This window comes from Poecilia reticulata, chromosome 2 (assembly GCF_904066995.2).
Source record: "Poecilia reticulata chromosome 2, P_reticulata-male-v2, whole genome shotgun sequence".
NCBI classification, from domain to species: domain Eukaryota; kingdom Metazoa; phylum Chordata; class Actinopteri; order Cyprinodontiformes; family Poeciliidae; genus Poecilia; species Poecilia reticulata.
Genome location: NC_088831.1, coordinates 25,164,129 through 25,173,421, shown reverse-complemented (window position 1 = coordinate 25,173,421; position 9,293 = coordinate 25,164,129). Strand labels below are relative to the sequence as shown.

The 9,293-nt window shown below is 39.7% G+C and overlaps 1 protein-coding gene across 3 annotated transcripts; it reads right to left on the bottom strand.

Moving 5' to 3' along the window:
* Nucleotides 1-388: 388 nt before the first annotated feature.
* Nucleotides 389-8,994, bottom strand: jagn1a (jagunal homolog 1a). Of its 3 annotated transcripts, none has more exons than XM_081601556.1 (3): nt 8,718-8,994; nt 1,380-1,502; nt 389-1,285 (listed from the first exon to the last, which is right to left on the bottom strand). In XM_081601556.1, exons 1-3 carry the CDS (start codon nt 8,795-8,797, stop codon nt 823-825), a joined length of 666 nt encoding a protein of 221 aa, XP_081457682.1. In that variant the 5' UTR covers nt 8,798-8,994; the 3' UTR covers nt 389-822. The 3 variants fall into 3 exon arrangements, with proteins under 3 accessions (XP_081457682.1, XP_008432147.2, XP_081457684.1); XM_008433925.3 differs by having other exon boundaries at nt 1,380-1,480; nt 8,718-8,840; XM_081601558.1 differs by lacking the exon at nt 8,718-8,994 and adding an exon at nt 4,768-7,494 and having other exon boundaries at nt 1,380-1,480.
* Nucleotides 8,995-9,293: the final 299 nt, after the last annotated feature.

Genomic DNA, 9,293 nt, shown 5'->3' with positions numbered 1-9,293 from the left:
TAGTAATTTGTGAAAAGCTTGTTACACAGTTGAACAAAATTTTGTGATAAATACACATCATAATGCAAGTCCTTTGAGTTGGATTTCAAATTAATTGTGAGCTCAGCCGATGCAGTAGGCACCAATCACACAAGCTTAAGGTGACAAAATATTCTCACCTTAACAAATTTAGATGCTTTTTATATATAGCAAGCATATTTTGCATTTTAAGTTAAGCCAACTGTACTATATCGATGCACTGTGCTACATTTATTTTGATTAGCTTTAATACAGTAGTTTTGGAGACATAAACTAAATGTAATCAAGAAAACATACAATACATATTTTTTGTTTCTACAAGTCAAAATGAAGTAGTGTCATTAGGGTGCTTAGAATGACCAAGCAGACAGAGGTTGTGATGATTTTATTTCTTCTTTAATGTTTTTTTTCTCGCTAAAAATAGAGATATAATCATAATTCACATAACATAATCAAATGAGACCAAAATAAATCACCTAATATGAACAAACACTGGGAGTTTAGAAGCAAAATGTACACACTGACACAGTTTGTGTCTTTGTTGTTGTGTAAGCATGAGCAAAATGAAGTCACTGTAACCTGAGTTCTTTTTAGAGAAAAGCAGAAGCTGGCTTATTATTGAAGAAGGTGCAAATATTTCATTGGTTACTGCAGACACAAGATGCAAGCTAACCTGCTGCTTATTACTGTTCTAGGATCTTAAATATGCTACGTTGTGGGATTTTTTTCTGACCAAATAAATGCAACTGAATGAAACTTGCAACATAAACATAAATTTTCCAGAAGCAATCCTTTTCTATACATTCATTTCTTCTTCTTTTCCTGAGTGGCATCAAACCATGAATCTAAAAGTTTCTTCATGTAGTATATCTGCCACGCATGCACTTGAACAGCAACCACCATGATGAGGTACATAACAGTCACAGCAGAGAAGCCAAAAATGAAGCGGTACGCTTTTCCGTGGCGATAGAGCTGCTGAGCTACGGGAAACATCTCCATGCCACCATAAATGAGAGGCGCCACAGAGAAAAGCCCTGCACTGATCATGGATATAACCAGGTAGCTGATGTTATTGTTTGGGAGTGACAGGCTGCTGCAGAGGAGGGGGATGAGGCTGAGCAGGTAGGGGTACTCCCACTGGTACGGTACGGACACCGTGTCGTGTGAAACCAGGTCAAAGTGGCTCACAATCACTTGCGCAGCCACTAGCAACCAGATCAGAAGGTGGACCCAGTTCAGCTTCCGCACCTCTGACTTCAGGGAAGCGCTGCAATATAGAAAGTCAACATTCAGATTGATGTTTGGATATATAAAAAAAAGAAATAAAAGGTAAATATTATCAATATAAAATGTATACTTGCTTCATCTGGTAACGTGGGGCCACCTTTTCTCTGGGTTTGAAGTCAGTTCCATTTGGACTGACTGTTCTGGGGCCAACACGGGATGTCATGTTCGGGCGATCCTGTTCCACACAAAATACACAACTTTACACAAAATAAGCCGCAAATATTTCTATTTATTGTTTAGATAGAAAATATAAAAAGGTCAAACACAGATAATTACTTCCTACAATAATAATAACTTTAGGTGTTAGATTTTTAAAAAGTCAGTGTGTTGTGCAGTGCCTTAACTTGTTCACATCCGTTGTGTTGTATAATTGTAAAGTGGAAGTAAAAAAAATAAAAATACAGTATATACAACATTTGTTGCCCTGCTTAAAGGCAAACCTTTACAGGTTTTCTTCTAGGAAGGTCCTATATGTCACTATTTGCATCGGGCCACAAACTCAGACTAGCTTCTCTCCCCACAGCATGATGCTGCCATCATCACATAATATTGGGAATGGTGTGTTCAGAGTGTGTTAGATTTTCTCCAAATGTAGTGACTTTCATGTTGAGCTAAAAGTTCTGTTTAAATTTTAATACAGTTTAGATCCAAGCAGATTCTTCTTGAATCTAGATGATTGATTGAACAGTAATGACACAACTAGAAAATTCCTGCAGAAATTTTAAAGGGGCATGCCAAAGTGTGCCCGTCGGCTTTGACGCAGCGCTTTGATGCTAAAAATTAGCATTAATGCTAAAGAAAGCTGCAACGTAGTCAATAACCTGTGGAGAGGCAGAAGCATGTTGACTAAGCTGTACTTGTACCATTCATTATGTTAAAATTGATGCATAAGCTAAAATTAGCCAATATGCTAATGTTAGCTTAAATGCTGGCAGTAGCATGTGGAGCAACAGGAACATGTTGTTTTAATTTTACTACTCCATTCAGTATACTAAACCTGTCTAATTAATGAGAAAATTAGCTAAAAGCTAACTTTAGGTAAAAGTGCTAGTGTACTTGTCAATGACAGTGAAATGCAAACTTTTGTACAAATGCTAATGAACTGCCTTGCTGCGCAAGGCAGTTCACTATCCTGAGAAATAAATAACATAAAAAAAGCTAATATTATTGCACCGCCTACGGCGGTGCACTAACACCAGAGAATTATGCAGACATTTATTTTCAAACTTTCAGTAAGCTTCATTTTTGTTTCACATTGGATTTATGGCCACATTAATCCAATGTGTAACAGTCCAGCTATATAAGGTTTAAAAAAACTACATATTATTGCACCGCCTTCGGCGGTGCACTGACGTGAGAGGAGTATGCAGGCTTTTATTTTGAAAGTTTCAGTAAGCTTCATTTTAATGACCACGCTAATTCAATGTGCAACTCTGGTTTGTTTAAACCAGTCCCATAAAGCCCAAAAGAGCAATAACCTGATGTGAAAAATGTCAGGGCTTTTATTTTGAAATTTTCAGTAAGCTTCATTTTAAATAGACACACTAATCCAATGTGTAACAGTGGTTTGGTTAATCCACCAATATAATGCCCAAAACAGCAAGTAGCTCTACATTCCAGCTCAGCCCTCCTCTGTAATAACTGAATGATCCGCCATGTTGTAGTTCTGACCTTCTGCTCTGCCCTCTGTATTAAGGTGTTCCGCCATGTTTAGAACTACAGAGACCATGTAGGCCAAACCAGCAGTTGCCATAGCGATCAAGCCTCTGCCAACTGCTGTGTGTGTGTGAGAGACACTTCATGCAACTTTGAGAACACCCAGTCACTTTTAATGAAAAAAGCAGTCTGAACGACACCTTCCAGTTCAGGAACCGTTAGGCCGATCCAAAAACCGTTTGAAGCGTGTGAGAGGGCTACTTGTCGTCTCCGATAGTCCTGTGATTCATATCTGTAGGTCATTCACAGGAATTGCACTGATGAGAGAAAAATGGTGTGTGGTGAGCTCAGTAAGTTTTCAAAAACCTATATTAAACACTGAGGGGGAGCGTCAGTTGGTCATGTCCCGTCACTTTGCTCTGAAGCACCTGGACAGAAAACCGTAAGCCCTAGAGAAATTTCAAAAACATTTTACCGGAGCAGACATGCGGTGCGATTTCCTGACCAACTTTCATATCAATAGCACAAGTTTTACGGCCATGAGAGCGATTTCAAAATTATTTTTGGGTCAAAATTCCACCCTGTTCCTCACTCTAAAAAAACGGCAGTTGGTGTCAGTTACACTCTGCGCTTCGGCAGTTGGAAATTTCGCTCGTTTTTCGCTTTTTACGTCGCCGTCGTAACTCCGATCCCCTATAAAAGTAATAGCTCCCTTCTCGGCATCGAGCCGCACGATTTGATACCACTTTTGTGGGTGGGCACGCAGCGGTACGAGCCGCATTAACGGTAATGGAAGAAAAATAAATAAAGAGACATTCTATTAGGTGTAGAACAATAGGTGCCTGCCATGCAATGCATGGAGGCAGTACTGACTTGCTTCGCAAGTCAGTACTGCTCTCCTTATGCATTGCTATGGCATGCCCCTAATAACAATAATCTCAGTGATTATTGTGTCAACAAGGTGTTGCGCAATTCAGTGCGTTTCGGTTCCATTACCAAAATAACGAGCAAAGTAGGAGTTTAAAATTAACTAATCAACCACCGCTGCGTTCGGGGGAGCGCTTATTAATAATAAATATCAAACCTACAAACCTAATATTGTAACGGACTGAGTGTTGTGTCTTTAACATAATCTCGGGTCGGCTTGTGGAGCGCAGGAGGTTGCCATAGCAACGGCTGTGCTTAAATGACAGAGACGGAGAGTAAAAAGGTGCGAGTGGTTTAGAGTTGATCACCTGTTCGGGTTGTTTGACCTTTTTTTACTTTTGCATTGGCTCATCACAGCCGCTGTAGTTTTTGAACGTTCAATAAACGACAAACTTGGACTAATTACCTCGTTCTTTGTGAGTATAAGTCATTTACAACAAACATCAAACACGGTAAATGTGTTTCATTAAGTATTTAACAAACAAATGGCTTCTACCGCGATAATTATGTGAAATTAAATAAATTGTCTGATATAAAAAATAGTTTGGTGTTTTGAGCTCTGTTCTGCCCCAGGCTGGAAGTTGGAAATGTCTTAATTAGTTTTAGAAAGTTCTATAGTATTAATTTATCTGTATTTTATTTTGAAAGAGAATTTTGAGATGTTAGTGCATTGTGGGTAGCAGAGGCAGTTGCAATTTGCCATACAATGAAAACAATGAGGCATTGTTTTCATTGTATGTCTTTCATTCGAGTACTATTTAACACGTAGTGATAACAGTATAAGCTCAGAGTCTGAGAGGCTTTTCCTTTATCAAACAAATTTTTTTGCCTCCTATTTAGTGGAAACATTGATGTTGAGACTTTCTCCAAAATAATAACCTTTTTCAACCTTTATAGCGCCACTGTTGAAAATGAGAAACATTCACAAAAGACATTGAAATAAAATCCAGTCCAACATCTGGTTTGAGGTGATTCCTCTGGAACCTGTTGGAGGAAAAATATTCCAACTTCAGAAAATGAGCTTTAACATAACAGAGCTCTGCGGTTCCTCCTATCAGTATGAGAGTCGGGGTGAGGAGGCAGCATGTTAGGAAGAGAAGTGGAAGGTGCAGGATCTTCAGAACAAACAGGTCATGATGCTGGGCTATTATCCCTCTTTCTGGACACAGGATCAATATAACCAGTTTAAAAGCTAAAATGAATGGTAATATGCCAGACATGGAAAACTGGGATGCACTCCATGCTATGATGTTCAGAATTTAGGTCTCATGGCATCTCAAGGTGTCAACATTGCAGCCAGTGTTCTGAGAGAAATACAGCTTTATTTTGTAGCAATTCAAGAGCTACCAGCTTTTATCGCTTCAAAAAAAGTTAATCAGCACTGAAACTCCAAAGCACACAAAGCTTTAGTTTGGGGACCACCTAACCCAGGGGTCCCCAAACTACGGCCCGCAGGCCGGATCCGGCCCGCCTCTATATTTGGTAAGGCCCCTTGAACACATATATATATATTTTTTGTCATAGTACCCCCAAGAATTTAAAACTACTTTCATCCCTGGGTAAAACACAATGGGCATCAAGGTAAGGTCAGTGTCTGGCATAAAACAAGTTCTTGCAAGGAGGAGCCATAATGTTAAATTCCCACCACACTTTCTCACAAACTAAAACATGACAAAAACAATATAATAGCAGAACTAGCATGACCTAGATTAAACATATTTCAATAATATGCAAAAGAAAATCATATCAACATATTTTATAAAATGCATAAATATATGCAAATCCAAATGTATGTCAGTTATGACATCACTCTCTCTGTGATGTAATAATATCATTCTCTTTTGTTATGACATCATAAAACTGTCTCTAAGTACTTGAACTTCCCAAGATCTTTCATTCAAGCACTGGAGAAAGACTGGAGGAGACTTAAAACTTTTAACATGGATAATAACGTCAGAGATGAAATTGAGGAATTCTACATAAGGGTTCAAAGGAGGAGGGTAAGAAATTTGACCACAGAGGAGTTGCTAGGAGAAATAGCGGAACTGATGAAGACTATTAAAAGGTCTTACAATTTAAATGAGTTGGATGAAGAGGAAATTGTGGAAGCGATTCTTCAAAATTTGAATCGAGAAGTGCCGCAGCAGCAGCGTGCAAGCTGGAGTATGTGGAGCTTTTTGACAGATTGTGGAGAGTCCTTTATGAACGGGTTGGGTTTTGGCCTGGGTTTTGGGGCAGCTGCAGGCATTGTTTTCATTGTATGTTCAAAACTTCTGTCCTAAACTGTTCTGTCCTCTTCTGAATCTGGATGGTGCTTGAGGGAGGGGTCCCCGTCAACCTGATCTTCAGTTGCAGAACCTGGCTCTTGGGACGTGGAATGTCTCCTCTCTGGGAGAGATTGGGAGAAGGGTTCCTGCCTCAAGTGGAGGAGTTTATGTATCTGGAGATCTTGTTCACAAATGAGGGAAAAAGGGAGCAGGAGATCGGCAGGCGGATTGGGGCAGTGTCTGCTGTGAAGCAGGCGCTGTACTGGTCTGTAGTGGTGAAGAGAGAGCTGAGTCAAACAGAGACAGCTCTCGATTTACCAGTCGATCTACTTTCCCACCTCATCTTTGGTCATGAGCTTTGGGTCATGACCAAACGAACAAGATCACGGATACAAGCGACCAAAATGGGTTTCCTCTGCAGGGTGTCTGGACTCTCCCTTAGAAATAGGGTGAGAAGCTACAACATCCGGGAGCGACTCAGAGTAGAGCCGCTGCTTTTCCAAGTTGAGAGGACCCAGTTGAGGTGGCTCGGGCGTCTGGTAAGGATGCCTCCTGGGCGCTTCCCTGATGAGGTGTTGCGGGCACGTCCCACCGGGAGGAGGCCCCAAGGAAGACCCAGGACACGCTGGAGGATCTATGTCTCTCGGCTGGCCTGGGAACGCCTTGGGATTCCCCCCGAGGAGCTGGAAGAAGTGGCTGGGGAGAGGGAAGTCTGGGCCTCCTTTCTGAAGCTGTTACCCCATGACCCAGAAACAGCAGAGGAAAATGAACGGATGGACAGAGGTTTTTGTTATCATGCAGTTTCTAAGGGTTCGGCATGTAAGAGGATGAGGAGGTTCTAAATACAATTTTACGGATGGTTTGTCACTTTCACTTCTTTTGGACCTTCTTTCCTGCCATGAAGAGAAAACGACATTACTCACCTGGAATGTATTTCTTCTTTTTGTAATGGACAACCAGGTTGTTTACCTGTAATTTTGGGGTTTCTTTGGTTACCTGCAGCATCCCCTGAATTGGGTGGTTCATTTGGAGGTACTGATTCTAAAAAGTTTAGATACTTTGATTGTAATGTGGGCTGCACAGTGGCACAGTTGGTAGAGCTGTTGCCTTGCAGCAGGAAGGTTCTGGGTTCAATTTCCGGCCCCGGTCTTTCTGCATGGAGTTTGCATGTTCTCCCTGTGCATGCGTGGGTTCTCTTCGGGTACTCCGGCTCCTCTTCACGAGCCCCCTTTGCCCCCCTGTTAAACTCATATTTAGTGAGGGCAGTCATTAAGCTCACTGATCTATCTGCCCCATCCAGGCTCCCTTCAGCCTTCATCAGCGACGCTAATATCTATCTATCTATCTATCTATCTATCTATCTATCTATCTATCTATCTATCTATCTATCTATCTATCTATCTATCATAAATAAAACAGAATATATATATCCTGTTTTATTTAGGATATATATATATGTTTTATTTATCCCTATATTCTGTGAAAGCGATGTGAAACTCCATATTCTTAAGATTAAGATTCACATAAACCGTGTTATAGTCGGAGACGACAGATATGGAACTTTTAGTTGTTCTATCAGTGTCTGTCCAGCAGAGGGCAGAGTTAACCTTTTTAGTTTTCTGGGCTTCACACTTTCAAATCCTTCTCCGGCTGTATCTAGATTGCTTAAATATTTCTATATTAGAAATTAAAAATACACATTCTGTCTCTATACTGCACTAAACCAAAGTCATTTGACCACATAATTTATTTAATTCATTATAAAAGCCTTAAACGTGAATTCATTGAATCATACCACGGCAAATCAGTTTAAACATTCTTATTAAAAGTTTGAAAATGGTATCCAACAGACTCAAACTCCCCAAGAATTACACACACACACACACACACACACACACACACACACACACACACACACACACACATATATATATATATATTTAAACTTCAACCTTTCAATACTCTATTGATGTGTTTTCGCGAATGAAAACAAGCCCGAGGCCGTCGCAGAATAGCTGCATTTAGATTAAGATTATAATAGAATATGAAATAATCTACCGACGTCAAGTCGAGGCGTTACCTTCTCCAGACCTCAGTGAATGTATATTGTTGTTTAGTAACTAAATGTTATTTAGTAAAGGGAAATGAATACCAATGAATGCTAAACTTTTTAAACTTTCACAAAAAAATGAAAGTAATTTTATTTCCGAGCTGCAGTGATGTAAAAAGCTTTTTGCTGGTTTATAACATGCATTCCAATAAAATCCGCTGAGGTTTTTGCATCATGACAAAATGAGAAAATGATTACTAAGTGTAAATACTCTGCTGCATTTATACAACGGTGTAAACAGTTGTTTAGATACAAGCCGAAAACCTGACCGAGAATAACGACGATGGCGGAAAGCAGGGAGCGCGTTAGCTGCTGAGCCCGTCTATTTCCTGTATTTGCTTAATTTGAGCAGGTGCGTATTAAATACCGGACTGGTTTCGAGTTAATGTCCTCAACGATGCTTAAATATCAAGTCAAGTTATGATTCATTATGCCGCTGAGTATTTACTTACCTCTGGACAAGCTCGATGGTTGAATGCGTCGTACAGTAACACAAAAGATGTGATGAAATACAGGACATGGCAACGCGCATGCGCACAGTCGGATCGCAGCATCAGCATCCCCCCTCTCTCACCCCACCCAGCTAAATATTTGACAAATGTTCTGATGAGCAGCGCTAATAAAGCGAGGCGCGGTTTCAAGGATTTCAGTAATTTCAAAGATACGTATGACATGAACTGGGTTGGAGACTGAATTTTACATTTGATCTCCAATTAATATAAATTCAATTCGGTTCTATTCAGTTATTTTACCCCCAGAATCCCTAATGGAAATTAGATAAGCAAATAAATAAATAAATAAATAAATAAAAACAAAACAGTGTTATTTCAAACTTTTTGTCTTACATTTTGTTTTGATGTCAAATTATTGAATTCAACAGAAGGTTTAGAAAAATATATATTGATTATTCAGATAATTAACTGAACAAAGAAGGCAAACTTATTCACCAGTCCAAAGTTTTTTATTATAAAGTTCTTGTTATCTTTCAACCCCCTTTTTTAGGCCATCTTCTCCGTTGTTTTTTTTTG

Coding starts and splice junctions, on each gene's coding strand:
- jagn1a (XM_008433925.3), bottom strand. CDS start 8,825: ATGCTGATGCTGCGATCCGACTGTGCGCATGCGCGTTGCCATGTCCTG. Junction 1,481..8,717: donor ACCATCGAGCTTGTCCAGAG/GTAAGTAAATAC, acceptor TGTGTGGAACAG/GATCGCCCGAACATGACATC. Junction 1,286..1,379: donor GCCCCACGTTACCAGATGAA/GCAAGTATACAT, acceptor TCTATATTGCAG/CGCTTCCCTGAAGTCAGAGG.